Source organism: Phoxinus phoxinus (genome assembly GCF_949152265.1).
Source record: "Phoxinus phoxinus genome assembly, chromosome: 17".
Taxonomy (NCBI): Eukaryota; Metazoa; Chordata; class Actinopteri; order Cypriniformes; family Leuciscidae; genus Phoxinus; species Phoxinus phoxinus.
The window spans coordinates 1,658,850-1,680,279 of NC_136892.1; the positions used below are offsets into that span (position 1 = coordinate 1,658,850).

At 43.6% G+C, this 21,430-nt stretch overlaps 1 protein-coding gene across 1 annotated transcript; it reads left to right on the top strand.

The window, feature by feature from the left end:
- The first annotated feature begins 8,224 nt into the window (after positions 1–8,224).
- LOC306984960 (uncharacterized protein) lies at positions 8,225–11,417 on the top strand. The gene is made up of 5 exons (XM_079586773.1): positions 8,225–8,460; positions 8,950–9,043; positions 9,186–9,267; positions 9,721–10,756; positions 10,915–11,417. Exons 1-4 carry the CDS (start codon positions 8,436–8,438, stop codon positions 10,108–10,110), a joined length of 591 nt encoding a protein of 196 aa, XP_079442899.1. The 5' UTR covers positions 8,225–8,435; the 3' UTR covers positions 10,111–10,756; positions 10,915–11,417.
- The last annotated feature ends 10,013 nt before the right edge of the window (positions 11,418–21,430 follow it).

Below are 21,430 nucleotides of genomic sequence, written 5' to 3' on the forward strand. Positions count from 1 at the left end.
TTTGGTGGAGGGGGATTATGGTGTGGGGTTGTTTGGTGGAGGGGGGATTATGGCGTGGGGTTGTTTGGTGGAGGGGGGATTATGGTGTGGGGTTGTTTGGTGGAGGGGGATTATGGTGAGGGGTTGTTTGGTGGAGGGGGATTATGGCGTGGGGTTGTTTGGTGGAGGGGGGATTATGGCGTGGGGTTGTTTGGTGGAGGGGGGATTATGGTGTGGGGTTGTTTGGTGGAGGGGGGATTATGGTGTGGGGTTGTTTGGTGGAGGGGGGATTATGGTGTGGGGTTGTTTGGTGGAGGGGGGATTATGGTGTGGGGTTGTTTGGTGGAGGGGGGATTATGGCGTGGGGTTGTTTGGTGGAGGGGGGATTATGGTGTGGGGTTGTTTGGTGGAGGTGGAGGGGGGATTATGGCGTGGGGTTGTTTGGTGGAGGGGGATTATGGCGTGGGGTTGTTTGGTGGAGGGGGAATTATGGTGTGGGGTTGTTTGGTGGAGGTGGAGGGGGGATTATGGCGTGGGGTGGTTTGGTGGAGGGGGGATTATGGTGTGGGGTTGTTTGGTGGAGGGGATTATGGCGTGGGGTTGTTTGGTGGAGGGGGGATTATGGTGTGGGGTTGTTTGGTGGAGGTGGAGGGGGGATTATGGCGTGGGGTTGTTTGGTGGAGGGGATTATGGCGTGGGGTGGTTTGGTGGAGGGGGGATTATGGTGTGGGGTTGTTTGGTGGAGGGGATTATGGCGTGGGGTTGTTTGGTGGAGGGGGGATTATGGTGTGGGGTTGTTTGGTGGAGGGGGGGGATTATGGCGTGGGGTTGTTTGGTGGAGGGGGGATTATGGTGTGGGGTGGTTTGGTGGAGGGGGGATTATGGTGTGGGGTTGTTTGGTGGAGGGGGGGGATTATGGCGTGGGGTTGTTTGGTGGAGGGGGGATTATGGTGTGGGGTTGTTTGGTGGAGGGGGATTATGGTGTGGGGTTGTTTGGTGGAGGGGGGATTATGGCGTGGGGTTGTTTGGTGGAGGGGGGATTATGGTGTGGGGTTGTTTGGTGGAGGGGGATTATGGTGAGGGGTTGTTTGGTGGAGGGGGATTATGGCGTGGGGTTGTTTGGTGGAGGGGGGATTATGGCGTGGGGTTGTTTGGTGGAGGGGGGATTATGGTGTGGGGTTGTTTGGTGGAGGGGGGATTATGGTGTGGGGTTGTTTGGTGGAGGGGGGATTATGGTGTGGGGTTGTTTGGTGGAGGGGGGATTATGGTGTGGGGTTGTTTGGTGGAGGGGGGATTATGGCGTGGGGTTGTTTGGTGGAGGGGGGATTATGGTGTGGGGTTGTTTGGTGGAGGTGGAGGGGGGATTATGGCGTGGGGTTGTTTGGTGGAGGGGGATTATGGCGTGGGGTTGTTTGGTGGAGGGGGAATTATGGTGTGGGGTTGTTTGGTGGAGGTGGAGGGGGGATTATGGCGTGGGGTGGTTTGGTGGAGGGGGGATTATGGTGTGGGGTTGTTTGGTGGAGGGGATTATGGCGTGGGGTTGTTTGGTGGAGGGGGGATTATGGTGTGGGGTTGTTTGGTGGAGGTGGAGGGGGGATTATGGCGTGGGGTTGTTTGGTGGAGGGGATTATGGCGTGGGGTGGTTTGGTGGAGGGGGGATTATGGTGTGGGGTTGTTTGGTGGAGGGGATTATGGCGTGGGGTGGTTTGGTGGAGGGGGGATTATGGTGTGGGGTTGTTTGGTGGAGGGGATTATGCCGTGGGGTGGTTTGGTGGAGGGGGGATTATGGTGTGGGGTTGTTTGGTGGAGGGGATTATGGCGTGGGGTGGTTTGGTGGAGGGGGGATTATGGTGTGGGGTTGTTTGGTGGAGGGGGGATTATGGTGTGGGGTTGTTTGGTGGAGGGGGGATTATGGCGTGGGGTTGTTTGGTGGAGGGGGGATTATGGCGTGGGGTTGTTTGGTGGAGGGGGGATTATGGCGTGGGGTTGTTTGGTGGAGGGGGGATTATGGCGTGGGGTTGTTTGGTGGAGGGGGGATTATGGCGTGGGGTTGTTTGGTGGAGGAGGGATTATGGTGTGGGGTTGTTTGGTGGAGGGGGATTATGGCGTGGGGTTGTTTGGTGGAGGGGGGATTATGGTGTGGGGTTGTTTGGTGGAGGGGGGGTTATGGTGTGGGGTTGTTTGATTACGGTAATTTGAGAACAGTTCATTGCTAGTTCTGATTTGAAACATCTGACAGAAATGCAGAAATGCTCAAATATTCTCAGTGAAAATGGTGGTTTGTGTTTTCTGGGATCAAGCGTGTTGTTTTCTGGCCAAAGAAAGTGTGTAGCATCAAACAAAATAGCACACGTTCAGTTTGTCTAACACGCATACAGAAGAGTTTCCGACGTGAGGTAATACTGTGAGGTTTTGTGGGACTGTTATCTGCCGCTCCTTGTTTTCCAGCCTGACTGCTACACCCGAGCGTTTACCGCCGCATTAAAAGCCTATGAGGAGCTGTGATGTGTTTAAAAGACATTTGCAGATAAGAGGAGGAAGGGATCTGTTTGTTCTTCAAACACGTCTGTGCTGCATCCAGCACTCCGAGCAGAGCGGGGCCGTGAGAAGACTGCAGGGAACGAAGGAGATAACACAATGCTTTCCTGGAGTGCTCAAGCCTTTTATTGGGACAAATCTGTCATTGCTCTCTGATCCAGGAGTGTGTGTGTGTGTGTGTGTGTGTGTGGCCATTCTTCAAACACATCTCGGTCTCTCCTCGTACCTGCTGCTTATGCAATATAGATTATAAGAACTCAAGATATTACCTCATCATGTGCAATATTACAATTTCTAAGCATGTAATATGATATATGACATATATTGCCAGATATCAAGAGTGATACGATGCATTATTGTCACATATATGTACATTTGTAAAGATACATATCTAGATGATGATTTCTTTTCGATGGTATAAGTAGTGACCATACAGTATACACTAAAATTAATATGTGCAAGTTAATTAAAACAACATATATATGTCACATTGTTAATGTGTTTTCTGTTGTTTTCATGGACTTTTAGGTTGTTTCTCTCATTCAGTGTTTTTCTTCATCTCTGTCGTCTTTTTCATTAGTTCATTTTCGTCACCTGTTTAGTTAATTAGTCATCATCATCATCACCTGTCGTCACTCGTTGTCATCTGTGTATTTAAGTTCCTGTCTTTCACCCTTCAGTTGTCGGTCAATGTTCGTTTCTGTTTATGTTACGTTGTATTGGATGTGTTACCCAGCTGCCTGTACCCGTTTCTGTGTAAATGTATTATAGTAAAAGTTTGTATTGGAACTTTGGACCTCTGCCTGTCTTCTTCCGCACCATACCCGTGACAGATTGACCGACCAATCTAAAATGGACGAATGGGTAAAAATTTTCGTCCTGGCCAAGGAGTGCCAAGATCTCCCAGCCTTTGCCCATGGAGGGTCGTTTGAGGGAACCCGTCTGGCCAGATTTCGCGGGACCCGTGGAGGCCGCAGTAGAGGCGGTGGTCGCGATGGACCCCGACACCATTCTCCGCTTTGGTCCCTCTTCGACCCTGGACGGTTGACGTCCAGCTCCAAGCCGCCTGCACCGCTGGTCCCGTCCAGCCCAGAGCTGCCTACGCCAGAGCCCGCTGATCCTGCGCCAGAGGCCGCTGATCCTGCGCCAGAGCCTGCTGATCCTGCGCCAGAGCCCGCTGATCCTGCGCCAGAGCCCGCTGATCCTGCGCCAGAGGCCGCTGATCCTGCGCCAGAGCCTGCTGATCCTGCGCCAGAGCCCTCATCACTGCCCAGCACAGAGCCCTCATCGCTGCCCAGCACAGAGCCCTCATCGCTGCCCAGCACACAGCCCTCATCGCTGCCCAGCACAGAGCCCTCATCGCTGCCCAGCACAGAGCCCTCATCGCTGCCCAGCACAGAGCCCTCATCGCTGCCCAGCACAGAGCCCTCATCGCTGCCCAGCACAGAGCCCTCATCGCTGCCCAGCACAGAGCCCTCATCGCTGCCCAGCACAGAGCCCTCATCGCTGCCCAGCACAGAGCCCTCATCGCTGCCCAGCACAGAGCCCTCATCGCTGCCCAGCACAGAACCCTCATCGCTGCCCAGCACAGAGCCCTCATCGCCGTCCAGCCCAGAGCCTTCACCGCTGGTCCCGTCCAGCCCAGAGCCTTCACCGCTGGTCCCGTCCAGCCCAGAGCCTTCACCGCTGGTCCCGTCCAGCCCAGAGCCTTCACCGCTGGTCCCGTCCAGCCCAGAGCCTTCACCGCTGGTCCCGTCCAGCCCAGAGCCTTCACCGCTGGTCCCGTCCAGTCCTGAGCCTTCACCGCTGGTCCCGTCCAGCCCAGAGCCTTCACCGCTGGTCCCGTCCAGCCCAGAGCTTCCTGCACCGCTGGTCCCGTCCAGCCCAGAGCTTCCTGCACCGCTGGTCCCGTCCAGCCCAGAGCTTCCTGCACCGCTGGTCCCGTCCAGCCCTGAGCTTCCTGCACCGCTGGTCCCGTCCAGCCCAGAGCTTCCTGCACCGCTGGTCCCGTCCAGCCCAGAGCTTCCTGCACCGCTGGTCCCGTCCAGCCCAGGGCCTTCGCCGCTGGTCCCGTTCAGCCCAGAGCCTTCGCCGCTGGTCCCGTCCAGCCCAGGACCGCCTTCGCCGCTGGCCCCGGTCAGCTCAGAGCCCTCTTCGCCGCGGGTCCAGTCCAGTGCTGATCTCCCCAAGAAAATTTTGGGGGGGGGCAATAAGTCCTCTGAGGGGATCGTGGAGGCCCTTCCGACACGGTCGCCATGGCCGCCCGAAGGGTCCTCACCGCCATGGCCGCCCGAAGGGTCCTCACCGCCATGGCCGCCCGAAGGGTCCTCACCGCCATGGCCGCCCGAAGGGTCCTCACCGCCATGGCCGCCCGAAGGGTCCTCACCGCCATGGCCGCCCGAAGGGTCCTCACCGCCATGGCCGCCCGAAGGGTCCTCACCGCCATGGCCGCCCGAGGGGTCGTCTCCGCCGTGGCCACCCGAGGGGTCGTCTCCGCCGTGGCCACCCGAGGGGTCGTCTCCGCCGTGGCCACTCGAAGGGTCCGCACCACCATGGACGCCTGAGGGTCCGTCTGCTCCGCCATGGCCACGCCCTCATCCTGCTCCGCCCTGGCCACCTGCACGTCCTGCTCCGCCCTGGAGGCTTCCTGCTCCAGATCGGCCACCTGTTCATCAGCCTCCAGGGCGCCCACCCTCCCACCCCTTTGGATGTTTTACGGCGCAAGGACGCGCCTGGGGGGAGGGGGGGGTTCTGTCACATTGTTAAAGTGTTTTCTGTTGTTTTCATGGACTTTTAGGTTGTTTCTCTCATTCAGTGTTTTTCTTCATCTCTGTCGTCTTTTTCATTAGTTCATTTTCGTCACCTGTTTAGTTAATTAGTCATCATCATCATCACCTGTCGTCACTCGTTGTCATCTGTGTATTTAAGTTCCTGTCTTTCACCCTTCAGTTGTCGGTCAATGTTCGTTTCTGTTTATGTTACGTTGTATTGGATGTGTTACCCAGCTGCCTGTACCCGTTTCTGTGTAAATGTATTATAGTAAAAGTTTGTATTGGAACTTTGGACCTCTGCCTGTCTTCTTCCGCACCATACCCGTGACAATATACAACAATTATGCATGCATGATTTTCTTAATTTTTTATCTTAAATCTCGTATTACCTACAAAAAAATTGTGATGTACTCGAAGCAACTTTTATTTTGCCATATTCTGTAAATGTTTTCATAGAAAAATCATACATGTAATTTCATTAAAAAAAAAGGAAACGGACAGAAGGAATGTAATCTATATGAAATATGGAGATGGTTTCAGTAGTGACTGATAATGTCATAATTTTAGGTAAAATAAAACAAACCATTGTCATTTCTGAACATCTAAATGGTGGTGTTGGGATTTTCAAAACTAATGGCAGGTACAGTTGTAGAGCATGTTTTGTCGCGTGTCTCAAGATTCAGTGTGTGCTGGCCATCACATGTATACAGTAATAAATCCTGACGCGTAACTGACCCCATGAGATGTTATTACTTTTGCTATGTTATTAGTTTTTGGTATGACTGAAGCACACATTCATAAGCCCCAGATCTAGACATAACTCTCTGGTGCTCTTCGCGTGTCAGAAAAAAATACAAGATTTTTTTACCAAAATTAATGTAGTACTATATTTTAGTTCAATACTATTTTTTATTTAATATTTTCTATTTTTAGGGGATTCTATGGTACTAAATTATATTTACGCTGCATTTATAATCCATTTATTATTTTTTTTGAGCATAGACTTAAACTGTGGTAAATATTGAATGCTTTAAAGCACAGACTGAAGTTTGGTCTGTTTTTAAAGACGTCACATGGCAGATAATTGAGTGAAAAAAAAGTTTCATTAAAAATGTTACAGAATTTTACATTTATTGTTATAAAAAATGTAATTGTATATGAAACGTAAAACACGTTTTACTCAAAAACTGCAAGAAAATCAAAGCCATAAATCTAAACAAGCTGTGTTCCAAAAAGTTTTCACTATATGAAATTTGTCATTTTTGACTGGCGAACAATACAAGTTTGACTATTTTCAGGACCATTTAATCTGTTCGAATCATGTCCATGATTTTTTGTGTTCACACAGCAAGTGCCGAAACCTTTACCAAGTTTCGTACCATTCAGATGAAGTAAAATAAAAAATAAAACAAAATAAAAAATCTAAATAAATAAAAAAAGTACATATTTTTGGACCGAAAAGCTCCAGTGGGTTAAAATAACAGCACTATGAACATGAAAATAAAATTGAATACAGATTACATTATCATAATGATTTTTTTTCCAATGACTACATCAGTTGGTCACAGATTTGATAGCAAAAGCAATATGCAGCTGATCACACACAATTATTTTTATTTTGAATCATTGCACCTCGTTCAGCTTCAAAATCTTTTCTTGAATATTTTGTGCTTTCTCCATTGCCTCCATTTTCTTTTCATCATGGAAAGGTGACTTGGAGAAGTTTGGCTTCATGTTGCGCCGGCGTTGAGGTCATGTGTGTCTGGAGGGGACAGTGGTGTATTACGGCAGTAATTGCCCTTGTGCTCTGCGTGTTTGTTTTTATGATAACCCCACTTTCTCCCGTGACTTTGACAAGTCCTCTCACCTCGTGCTCGGAGACATTTGCATCAGAACTGAGCTCGGGACAAAAGTTGGACACAAACATATCGTGCTGCTCCTGATGGGAAGAAGGAGACACCTGGGACCGTGTGCTGCGTTTGACTCCGCCGTGTGTTGACATTGCCAGAGCTCTCTGACTTTCTTAAATGCTGCTCTCAATTAAACTCTTCAATATGGGTGGAGGTGACACTGTCCTTGAGCATCAGACAACACACTCCTCCATTAGATAGCGGTGTGTGCTCCATTTCCGAGGAGCTGCTCTGGGACCTGGACTGTGTTTTCTTTCAGCCTGAACAAGGACACACTCCGTAAGCATTTCAGGATTCTTCGAAACATCCATCCTGCGTTATAACCAAGAGTGGACATCTTTCAGCAGAGTTTGCGTCTGTGCGTTTCTAACGCTGTCACTGGCGTTTCCATTACGCTTCAAATTGCGCAAATTGAAAATGTGAATTTAAAACACGGCCGATGGAAACACGTCAATTTGGCAAAAACTCCCATATATGCCAAACAAGTTTTTACGCTCGCATGAGGCGTTTTTTTCAGGGAAATCGAAAAATAAATATTTTGCAAGACTGCAATGGAAACAGTTTTTGCACATTTACAGTCGCCTGACGTATGTGTCATGAACTGCTCCGAGACACGAAGGTGGAGAATCCAAACGCAGCTTTATTTAAGGGGAAATCCAAAGAACAGGCAGGGTCAAACACAGGAAGGCAGTCCGTACAAACAAACAAACAAAACAGGGACCAGAGGCAAGAGAGTAATCCAGGGACCAGAGGCAAGATATCCAAAAACCAAAAGACAAGAAAACCAGGAGAATGCTCAGAAATGCAGTGTGACACTAACACAAGACTTCGCGGTGAGTGAATGAATGAACAAGGTATAAATAGACAGACTAACAGGATGATGAGACACAGGTGAATGCAATCAGTGAATGAGGTGCAGGTGAATGTGATCAGTGACAAGTGATGAGGACTCCGGGCAGTGAGTATGGGAGATGTAGTTGAGAGTGATAGGCCGTTTCTCAATATGCGTTCTTGTCTGTACTTGTGTTCTTGTGGACTTGTGAAACGTCATCAGTCGCTGCCCAAGTACTGTTCCAATTCAAAGTTCACATCTAGCCAAGTCCAGTTCAAATCCCCGGATGTGTTCTTGGTCCGCCCCTTTTACCGAGTATGCATGGAGAGGTGACTTGTGCGGACTTGATACGGGCCATAACCCAGAATTCAGTTCGCACCAGGTTCTCCTCACCGTTACTCACCAATGGCGGAGGAGAAAACTCATAACTGTAAGTAATAAATTTCGAAATACTATTGTTGTTGTATCACGAAATGTAGTTGTAAGAGTTTTGATGCCAGAATGTTGTTTATACTTCTGTCGAATTTTAAGGTTAGCAACTATTTTAAAATTTGCTCAGAAGATTTCGATCCAGCACTGGTTTAACGTTAAGTAACGTTACGTTAACCCTCGGCAAGTCCTCCTAAAAAATCTCCTAAAAAATATAACGTAATGTAAAATATGGTGCTGCCTGTGTTGTTTCTGTAGTGGATAAACATTTAATCTACTGTGCTTTGGGTATATCTAATGGGCAATTATTTTGCCTGAGGGAAAAGTTTCCTAACTAACGTTACTTGTCTCAAACGCCGCAAACCTTATTCTAGAGTGCTCTTGTCGTTTTGACCAAATAGTTTGCTTGTCTTTATTTCTTTTTTTTTTTAACCAAATTATTTTAGAATTGTATTATTTTTCATTAACTTGAGCATTATTTTTTATCAAGGGACTGCTGAGGAAACTCGGGCCTTGATAGAGTGGCGGGTGGCCAACGAAAGCCTTTTCACCGGGAGGCGCAATTCCTCCAAAAGTGGATGGGAGTGAGTATTGATTTTGAGTGCTTGTATAATTCCCTGTATGTCTGAAGGTTTGGAGATAGATTTGGACAGTCTTCATGCATAAAAATGAATATGTTACTGAAATGGAATCATGTCAATCTTTATGGTTTTATTTTGCATATAGGCATTTTGTTTCCACTTCTGGTTTGGCCATAACTGTCAAACAGGCCAAGAAAAAATGGAACAACCTTAAAGATAAATACAAGGTAATCTGCCTGTTTCTCTACTTTCTGTTATTGAAAGAGCCTTACCAAGATGTGTGTAAATACTTTCCGATCATGAAACCTAACATGGATGCATTGGCCTTTACATTTTATCTTGTAAAATGTAGTTTACTCTGTTTACATTGTTTACTGAGACTATAAAAAGAATAGTTGAACATTCTATAATTTATTCACTCACAAGTTTAAGTTGTTTCACACCAGTATACAATATTTATTTATTTATTATTATTATTTGCTCTGCACAAAGGAAGAATATTTGTAACCTAACAGTTCTGGAGCACCACTGACTTGTGTATTTTTTTTGGTGCCTCAAAACTGTTAGGTTACAAATATGCTTAAGAATATCATCTTTTATGTGGAGCAAAACATTTTTTTTTTATAAAAGTGTGGAACAACGTGAGGGTGAGAACATGACAGCATTTTACTTTATTTCAGGAGCTTAGGGACCCACCAACAGGAAAAGGGGTAGAGGCCGGTAGTGTGACTGCTGCCACTTGGCAGTGGTACACTGCAATGGATGCTGCACTCCAGGGGCAGCACTCAATTAGTCTGCCCCTGGTTGTTGCATCAAACCTAACTGCCACTACAGGTGGCTCAGTCAGCACACCAGCTTCTACCCCTTCTGAGGAAGCCAGGAGCAGCCAGCAGTCAAGAAAGAGGCGACGGGACAGCCAGGCTCTTCTTGACTTTCTAAAAGAACAGGCAGAGAGGGAAGAAGAGAGGGAGAGAGAAGCAGTGGCGAGAGAAGAGGAGAGAGAGAGGGCAGCAACAGCCAGAGCAGAGACATACCTGTCTTTGTTTGAAAAACTTGTTAATAAATTTTAAATTAATGGTTTATTTAAATAAATGATTTGAAATAAAAAATGTAATGTTTCAATTTCAAACATGCCAAATCATTGTTGTAGCAACAGTGTATTCTTTATATTTACAACAAACACACAAATAATAACACAAATAATATAAAATCCAATGTCTATAGTTTTAAACAATTATTTACAATCATGTAGTTAAATCTCATCAAGAAGAACATACCAACATTAAGAAAACATAAATCTATCTATCTTTATATCCATCTACTTGGACATTTATTAATCTTCCTAATTAATATCATCTAATGTTTTAACTGTTTATGTTCCTCTTTTAATGAACATGACAACACCTGGAAAGGTTTACTGTCTAGATGTAGTCATGTTCAATTAGACACACAGGCAGTTCGTCGGGAGAAGAAAGTTGAGCAGCCAGACGTCCTCGGAGATGGTTCCCTGATAGGTCCCTCTCACCCACTGCTGCATTCTCACCATCCTCGCTGTCTTCTTGTCCTTGGCTTTCCTCCTCCTCCAAGAGATCCCCTCCCATCACACAGATGTTGTGGAGGATGCAACAGGCACCAATCACCTTTGGGGCGAACAGTGGCCTGATCTCCAGGGCCCGCAAGAAAATTGCACGCCAGCGAGTTTTTAACATCCCAAAGGTGCGCTCGATGATGTTCCGTGCTTGTGCATGATGCCTGTTGTATCGGGCTTCAACTTGGCCTGTTAATTAAAAATCGTGTAGAAAATGTGTGGTGTATTGCAAATTCATGAAAGTAACAATTTGGTGTGTTTGTGTGTGTGTTCTTACTTGCAACAGGCTGGCGGTATGGGGTCATGATTGCAATAGGATGCTGCAGGCAAGGGTACCCACCATCTCCCAAGAGACAGTATCGGGCTGGTGGATACAGAGCCTGCTGGTACATTGGTGATCTGCGCAGCACAAGTGCATCGTGTACAGAGCCTGGATTGCCAATATACACATCTATAAATTTGCCTTTGGCATTACAGGTGCCCTGTAGAATGATGGAAGGGAAGATCTTTCTGTTTATGTAGCACCTTTTTTGTGGCTCTGCTGGAGGAACAATCCTGATGTGGCACCCGTCGATGGCACCCGCAGCACAGCGGAATGCCTCATGGCCAGCAAGGCGAGCAAAGCCACCCCCCACCTCCTCCATTTCCTCTGCTTTTGGAAAATTAATAATTTTGTGGAGGATGGTCATCATCTCCTCCACAACATTGTGAACAGTCCTACAAACTGTTGAAAGGGGCATGCTGAAGTTATCTGAAGTGACCCTGTACGACGCTCCACAGGCAAGCCAATAAACCGTAACAAGCACTTCAATTTCATGGCTCCATCCATGGGCTTTTTGACGGGGCAGCATCTGTACCAGCGTGTTGATGCTGTTCCTGGAGAGTCTGAAGGCTGGCTTTAAATCCTCTCCAGAAAAAAACTTGACCAGGATAGGTACCTGGTCATTGATCTGCGAATACTTTCGAGTGGGACTTTGTTCCTGTTACAATATAAAGATAATATATAAATTAAGAATGTTTTTACTTTTGTTGTATTATGTATTTGTTATATGTATTGCTTTAAAAAAAAGTTTTTACTATATACTGTTGTTGCATTATGTACAGTATGTATTATATTTTTAAAAATGTTTTTACTATATTTCATGTATTTATTACTATAGGCTATTTATTCAATTGTTTTAAGGATATTGTCTAAAATTAAAGTTTGCTAGAATTAAATTTCCCTCTAACATTTGCTCTTTTCGTGAAGTATTTGTTTACTCAATTTCGGTTTCATTCATTTATTAATAAGCACTAGCACAACCTTCTTCCCAGAGTCTAAAAGTTGTAGCCTATATGATTATGTGGTGGCAATTTTATGATATTCATTGATCTTTATTAGGAATTAGGCCTTGAAACTGAGATAAAAGCTAGTTGAGTCTGTCTGGGGGTGTGTCACTCTTCTGCTCAGGGTAACAACTGTGTGTTAGACTGCTCCTATTCTTGCAAGAATAAATACTTCTATTTTATCATTTGACTCTGAGTGTCTCTTACGCAGTGATGTTTGTTTGATGAATTTTTGCCACAACAAGTATTATAGACATTAAATGTCCTGTTTGTGTTAATGCAGTAATTTGATGTGCACCTAACTATATAAATATGGTACACAAAGTATCAACTTATTTGAGCACCAAAAAGACAAATAAAAGGTGTGTGAAGTGTAGGCTAGTTATTTTAAATGTTATTAACTGTCAGACCTCTATTGTATTTGTTAGTTTATTAGGTACACTTTGAAAAATCTTATCTAGTCTCATGATATCCCTGCAATAGTTCACATAACTTTAGTGAGTTAGTACTTTATGTAAGGTGTAAGATTAGTAGGCTAAGGTGTCTATATGAGTGAATAGATTATATATATATTTGAAACACCTGTTAGAAATACATTGTTATTATTCATTTTCATTTGGATGTACCTAGAAAACGATCAAGTCCACATAAGTATATGGGCAGTTTATGAAGAAAGAATAATTAGAAAAACGTACAAAGCTGGAGAGACATGCTAATATGGCATGTCTTTTCGCCATCATCCGCTGCACCCTGGCTCTTCTTTGCCGGATTTGTCTCCTCCGTTCGGCAGCCTCCTCTTCAGCATCTTGATAAAGAATAGCAATTGCAATGGCAATCCTAAACTGTTCCATTTTGATTTACACCTTTCCACCGTTTTTCCCGCTTTTTTTCATTTAAATTGTAGCTGATTGGGTTTGTTGCTAGATTGTTCTTAATGAAAAGAGGCAGTTGTTTCACATATTTTATTCTATTTTAAATGGCGTAAATATAATCACAGTAGCCTAATGTTACCTGAACCACATATTAGCCTAATGTTTAATAGTTTTTAAAATAAAAAAGAGGCAGTTGTTTAATATCATATACAATTTTATTATAAATATAAAGTGAAAATAATCAGAGTAGGTACATATTAGTTTGTTAATTGAAGCATGTAGGCCTTATTGCGTGCTGAGTGACGGCTATCAAGTACGCTGCCGTTCCATTTGTAGAATGACTGGACTCGCGTCCTCCCGTCCTCGAGAGTTCGTTCTTCTAAGTCGAACTTAGCAAGTCCAAACTCGGAAGAACGCAAGTCCAGACTCTGCGAACTTGGTATTGAGAAACGGCCATAGTCTCTGGTGGCTCTCAAGGGCACTCCAGCTGGTGACCGTTACAGTATGACGCGTGTGTTTGGACAGAAGACGAGACAGAGATCTTCATTAAACTCATAAAAGACACTATACAGGTGAAACTCGAAAAATTTGAATATTGTGCAAAAGTTAATTTATTTCAGTAATTCAACTTAAAAGCTGAAACTAATATATTATATAGACTCATTACATGCAAAGTGAGATATTTCAAGCCTTTATTTGTTATAATTGTGATGATTATGGCTTACAGCTTATGAAAACTTAAATGTTTTCCTCTTGTGATTCATGATCAGTCATTCCTATAATCATGGGAACAGATGTTAGTAGGTTTACGTATATCTCAGCCACCGCTAGACATTATATTTAGTCGAAGGTGTGTTATCCAAGCATTAATGTCAAGGAAAGCCCGTTATACTGAGAGCGGCTCATATGAGGAGTTTCTGTGTTTCTCCCTCAAATCTGCTTCAAGATCTTGAATACAGTATTCCTGTAATTAAATTCAAAATTTAGAATATAGTGCAAAAGTTCATTTATTTCAGTAATTCAACTTAAAAGGTGAAACTAATATATTATATAGACTCATTACATGCAAAGTGAGATATTTCAAGCCTTTATTTGTTATAATTTTGATGATTATGACTTACAGTTTATGAAAACAAAATTAGAATATTGTGAAAAGGTTTTAGTCACATAACATCATTAATGGAAACGCCATCATTTTGCAATAGTTTTTTGTTGACATGTAGAAAATGTCGCAAAAGTTTTGCATGAATCTGTAATGTAAACGCGGCTACTGACCGTATAGTCTGTTTGATGTTAAAATCTGGCTGGAGGTTTGAGATGGCTTTTCGCATCTTGAGTTTTAGTTAATTTCACTAATGTTAAAGTGAATACTAATAAAAAAAAAAAAAAAAAGTACTACTACGTTGGATTGAACTGTGAAGGGTCATAGCACTTACATACTGTTGTCCTACTGCTAGTTTAATTGCTTCTATTGTTTTCATTTGTAATGTCTAGTTCACACTATAGGATTTTAAGCCCGATTTGCAAATCGTTGAGCTCGCCGACAGGTCGGGTTGTTATCGCGTGCAAATCGCGGGGGATTAGCGGCCGATGAACGCTCGCCAATCTGTTAGTATGAAAGAGCCAACAACGCATCAAAGACGCTCGCAGACGCGTCGCCGAGCCCAGAAAAATATCTAGCATGCTAGATATCCAGAGCTGTTGCACGACTCAACCACATGTGATGTCATGAGCTACAGCCAATCAGAGCAAGGCATGGGTTGAGGTCGCCGGGAAAATACGTGTTTTTTTTTTTCAGAGCAAATCATCGCGCAAACAGTTTGCAGCACTAATTTCTGCCTGACGTCCATATCTCGCGTGTTGTGTACTTGTGTTCTTCTTCGCTGGGTGGCGCGCGTGCTGAATTGCGTCATTTCCGGTTCGTTTTATCGCGTGATTTCTTCGTGACAAAACGTGGTTTGTAGACAAGATATAATCGTTGGGTGACAGAGTTGTTGTCCACTCGTGTAGTGCGTTACCTCCTGTTGCGGATCAATCACGTTGTCGTGTGGTGTGAACAGCTCAACAACTTGAACACTCCTGATTTCACAGAGAGCGAGTCATGTAGTGTGAACCGCACAGTTCAGCCCGACGTTTAAAAATCCTGTAGTGTGAACTTGCCTTAAGTCGCTTTGGATAAAAGCGTCTGCTAAATGAATACATGTAAATGTAAATGAATAGACTGTATTTCTGTATTGATTTGTTTTTAAAGGTGTTTTGAATTATGCAGTGGATTGTGCTGTGTTTTAGCAACCCGATCACACTAAATGCATCTCTATAGCACGCAGTGTGTTTATCGTCAATTTATACGCGAAAATTCGTTTTTACATGCATAGGATACGCATGGGTTGGTTAGGTTTAGTAGTGGTGTGGGGTGTGTGTATTATACGTTTGGTTAGTAATAGTGGTGTAGGTGAGTGTGTATTACACGCAATGAAGTGTGTATCAAATGCACGCGAGAACTGTGTACCATATGCACGTAAAAACTAATTTTCGCATATAACTTGCACGATAAACAATGCGCATTTTCATGAGATCAGGCTGGTTCTAGCGTAGAAGGAAATCTGTAAACTTGAACTGAAAGTAATTTCCGGCCATTTGTTCTACATTATATTCTGGTGACTTTGCTCAGCATGTTTAGTAAAATGTCTTATTTTCAAAATCCTGATTGGATCATATCAAGAGAAGTGTGCAAGTGTAAACTCACAGTGTGTGCCGACTGCCTCTAAATGACACTGTCAGTCACACAGGAACTCATCCATATAAATATAATATTTTCCCAGGTAATTCTCCGCGCTGTCACCTTTGAATGACATCATGCTCAGGTGAGGCTGTCCTCTGAGAGCGGCGAGCGATGAACGAGAGATTTCAGGAGACAGGTGACCGTCTCCTCGCTGGAGCTCACGGATCATCTCCAAACTCTGGAGAAGCTGCTCGTGGCATCAACGTCTTTTCATTAAGTTTCAAAGTCACCATGGAACTGCGTTCACAGACCATGTTAACACAGGACTCGGTTTTATCCAGAGGATGAAGGATTGGCTGGACATTATGCTGCCAAAAAGGATCTTCCTTCATTGTGTTTGGTTACACTTTATTTCGATGTCCCGCTTTAGACATTCCACTAACTATAAGTAACTTTGTAACTAAATATCAACTAACTGTCATCAGAGTATTAGTAGACTCCTGCTTACTCTTTATTTTGATGCTTCTCAACAGACATTCTACTGAATATAACTTATTCTGCTAACCCGAACCCTAACCTAACAGTCTACTAATACTCTAATGATATGGCATGCCGATTTAGCTTAAATTGTACCCAGCGTTACTCGTCGTAATTGCATTTACTAGTAAGAATTGAATTAGAGAGCTCTCCAATTCAATTATTAGTAGTCGTATGTCTCTATTGCCTTCCATTAATTTTTTATTACGGAGCTCTATAATTGAATTGTAACTAGTAAGAATGCAATTGCAGAGTTTTTTTAAATTCAAGTAGAGAGCTCTGCAACTATTATCTTTAATTCGTTTTTTTTTTACTAGTAATAATTCAATTGTAGAGCTCCGTTAAAAAAAATGAATGGAAATCAATGGAGACATGCCGTAGAGCGCCGGAAGTGATCTCTCTCTCTCGCGCGCGTGTACGTCACTCATTGTTTGAGTACGTCACTCACCAGAGCCTATGTACAGAACAGAGATTGTAGGACGGCTAATAAAAATGGATGTAAAATGTAAAAATGTAAAAAAATACATTTACGTAAGCTCGCGCGAACTCATCCGGGAGATCACATCCGGCGCTCTACGGCGCTTGCGCAGACTAAGTAAACAGATCAGATGGACGTGGTTGTGTAAAAGAGATCAAAACAATATAAATACTGTTGGTTTTATCCTAAAAATATCAAAATTGAAACTACTGCGGAGACAAAGACACCTACATCTTGGATGCACTTCAGGTAAGATAAAACATACCTTAATTTCAAAGTGAACTATCCCTTTAAGTACAAAATATAGCATACTCAGACCATTTTCAGGAAAGGCGTGTTTCATTATGACACAGGCTACATTTTACTCAAGCAACATTAAATAAAATGCATTTTTTCTCACTTTCAACAATTAATGGTACTATTTTGGTTCAATATAAAAATATGGTAACCTTTGCTTATATTTAGGATGAACATAGAGAATTGAGAATTGAATCGAATTGAGAATTGAATCGAATTGAGAATTGAATCGAATTGAGAATTGAATCGAATTGAGAATTGAATCGAATTGATCTTTTGCAAACCAGAATCGAATCTGGAAATCTGTATCGATACCCAGCCCTAGTGGTGATGCTTCTTTGTCACATAAATTGAAATCTATTATGTGCTATTATTGCTGTAACATTAATGCTGACAAATGACTGTGTTAACAGGTGATGTTCAACAGTAACCTAAAACAGTTAGTCAAACATGAACAGCATGATGACATTTTCTAACACCGCACACATCTACAACACTGCTAATATGAGCTCACACTTCAGATCAGGTCAGAAAAGAGGAATACACAAGAGATAAAATTGTGCAAAGTAGTCTATTTATGGGCGATGAGACGTGAATGGCTTTCAGTGTCAGTTGAACAGTGTTTCAATTTAATGTCTGTTCCCTCTGGAGAAATAAAGCCGCTCTCTCATTATAAAGCACGTCTGCTCACCCAGAGGCGAGCGCTCGACTGCTCTTGTCTCTGTTACCAAAGAATTGTCATTGAATTACTCAGCAAACCTCAATATGAAAATCATAACATTAACAATAACAGTTTCCCCGCCGTCTCAAATATTAACGGCATTTCCTAATGCTTCGTCAGGCGACGTCTGGAAATCTGTCGTCTCCGTCCACACGACCCAAAATTGATCCGGACAGTCAACATAATTAAACTTTCACCCATCCACAAAAGACCCAATTACTTTCACTTGTGTATTGACACGTGAGATCGATAGTGAGGTAAAACCGGCCTGGACTGCAGCACAGAACACACTGCAATCCGGGAGCGTTTGGAGAAATGTGGAGCCAGAAATGCACACAGCAAGAGTCCATTATCTGTCCGTTTATGAGTCACACAATAAAAACCCATCTTACAAATCACATCTCTACTATTAATGTCATGCTAGTTAGTCAAACGCTGATATTAATACACGAGTGCTCATTTCATAGACGGAGTACAGTTGGAAAAATGTTTGCTTTTACATTACCACACAACAAAACATTTCTTTTAACTGTCTGCAAAATAAATTATGATCAATAATTTATATAAAAATTAATATTTTAAACAGTTCGTTCATAATTACAAGTAGTTTTGTTTCAATTATATCCATGTCAGGTACAGTTCAAACACCTATATATATATACACACACAGTCAAACCAAAAATTATTAAGACACCATATATAATTTTTTATATGTTTTATAGTGGGTGGAGGACACTTTATGGCTTGAGTTAATTTATGTAAGTTAGGATAGCAAGGTGTCTATATAATAATTTGGGTTTGACTTTAAGGGCCCTATTTACACGCTCTAAAACGCAAGTATCAAACGCGAAACGCAAGTAACTCTGTGGGCGGATCCCGGCGCTGTTGCTATTATACCGGCGGGATAAACGACTCTTGCGCCCGACGCAAATCTAAAATGTGTTGGTCTGAAGTCGCTTCATTACTCATAGGTGTGGTTTGGGCGTAACGTGAAATAAACCAATCAGAGCGTCCTCTCACATTCCCTTTAAGAGCCGGCGCACTTGTTCCACGGCGGATTGCTATTATAACGGCGGATTGCTATTATAACGGCGGATCGCTATTATAACGGCGGATCGCTATTATAACGGTGGATCGCTATTATAACGGCGGATCGCTATTATAACGGCGGATTGCTATTATAACGGTGGATCGCTATTATAACGGCGGATCGCTATTATAACGGCGGATTGCTATTATAACGGCGGATTGCTATTATAACGGCGGATTGCTATTATAACGGCGGATCTCTATTATAACGGCGGATTGCTATTATAACGGCGGATTGCTATTATAACGGCGGATTGCTATTATAACGGCGGATTGCTATTATAACGGCGGATCGCTATTATAACGGCGGATTGCTATTATAACGGCGGATCGCTATTATAACGGCGGATTGCTATTATAACGGCGGATCGCTATTATAACGGCGGATCGCTATTATAACGGCGGATCGCTATTATAACGGCGGATTGCTATTATAACGGCGGATTGCTATTATAACGGCGGATTGCTATTATAACGGCGGATCTCTATTATAACGGCGGATTGCTATTATAACGGCGGATTGCTATTATAACGGCGGATTGCTATTATAACGGCGGATTGCTATTATAACGGCGGATCTCTATTATAACGGCGGATCGCTATTATAACGGCGGATTGCTATTATAACGGCGGATTGCTATTATAACGGCGGATTGCTATTATAACGGCGGATCTCTATTATAACGGCGGATTGCTATTATAACGGCGGATTGCTATTATAACGGTGGATTGCTATTATAACGGCGGATCGCTATTATAACGGCGGATTGCTATTATAACGGCGGATTGCTATTATAACGGCGGATTGCTATTATAACGGTGGATTGCTATTATAACGGCGGATCGCTATTATAACGGCGGATTGCTATTATAACGGCGGATTGCTATTATAACGGCGGATCTCTATTATAACGGCGGATTGCTATTATAACGGCGGATTGCTATTATAACGGCGGATTGCTATTATAACGGCGGATTGCTATTATAACGGCGGATCTCTATTATAACGGCGGATCGCTATTATAACGGCGGATTTCTATTATAACGGCGGATTGCTATTATAACGGCGGATTGCTATTATAACGGCGGATCGCTATTATAACGGCGGATTGCTATTATAACGGCGGATCTCTATTATAACGGCGGATTGCTATTATAACGGCGGATCGCTATTATAACGGCGGATCGCTATTATAACGGCGGATTGCTATTATAACGGCGGATTGCTATTATAACGGCGGATTGCTATTATAACGGCGGATTGCTATTATAACGGCGGATTGCTATTATAACGGCGGGTCTCTATTATAACTGCGGATTGCTATTATAACGGCGGATCGCTATTATAACGGCGGATTGCTATTATAACGGCGGGTCTCTTTATAACTGCGGATCGCTATTATAACGGCGGATTGCTATTATAACGGCGGATTGCTATTATAACGGCGGATCGCTATTATAACGGCGGATCGCTATTATAACGGCGGATCGCTATTATAACGGCGGATCGCTATTATAACGGCGGATTGCTATTATAACGGCGGGTCTCTATTATAACGGCGGATTGCTATTATAACGGCGGATTGCTATTATAACGGCGGATTGCTATTATAACGGCGGATTGCTATTATAACGGCGGGTCTCTATTATAACGGCGGATTGCTATTATAACTGCGGATCGCTATTATAACGGCGGATTGCTATTATAACGGCGGATCGCTATTATAACGGCGGGTCTCTATTATAACGGCGGATTGCTATTATAACGGCGGATCGCTATTATAACGGCGGATCGCTATTATAACGGCGGATTGCTATTATAACGGCGGATCGCTATTATAACGGCGGGTCTCTATTATAACTGTGGATCGCTATTATAACGGCGGATCGCTATTATAACGGCGGGTCTCTATTATAACTGCGGATCGCTATTATAACGGCGGATCGCTATTATAACGGCGGATTGCTATTATAACGGCGGGTCTCTATTATAACTGCGGATCGCTATTATAACGGCGGATCGCTATTATAACGGCGGATTGCTATTATAACGGCGGGTCTCTATTATAACTGCGGATTGCTATTATAACGGCGGATCGCTATTATAACGGCGGATTGCTATTATAACGGCGGGTCTCTATTATAACTGCGGATCGCTATTATAACGGCGGATCGCTATTATAACGGCGGGTCTCTATTATAACTGTGGATCGCTATTATAACGGCGGATCGCTATTATAACGGCGGGTCTCTATTATAACGGCGGATTGCTATTATAACTGCGGATCGCTATTATAACGGCGGATCGCTATTATAACGGCGGATTGCTATTATAACGGCGGGTCTCTATTATAACTGCGGATCGCTATTATAACGGCGGATCGCTATTATAACGGCGGATTGCTATTATAACTGTGGATCGCTATTATAACGGCGGATCGCTATTATAACGGCGGGTCTCTATTATAACGGCGGATTGCTATTATAACGGCGGATCGCTATTATAACAGCGGATCGCTATTATAACTGTGGATCGCTATTATAACGGCGGATCGCTATTATAACGGCGGGTCTCTATTATAACGGCGGATTGCTATTATAACGGCGGATTGCTATTATAACGGCGGATCGCTATTATAACGGCGGATTGCTATTATAACGGCGGGTCTCTTTATAACTGCGGATCGCTATTATAACGGCGGATTGCTATTATAACGGCGGATTGCTATTATAACGGCGGATCGCTATTATAACGGCGGA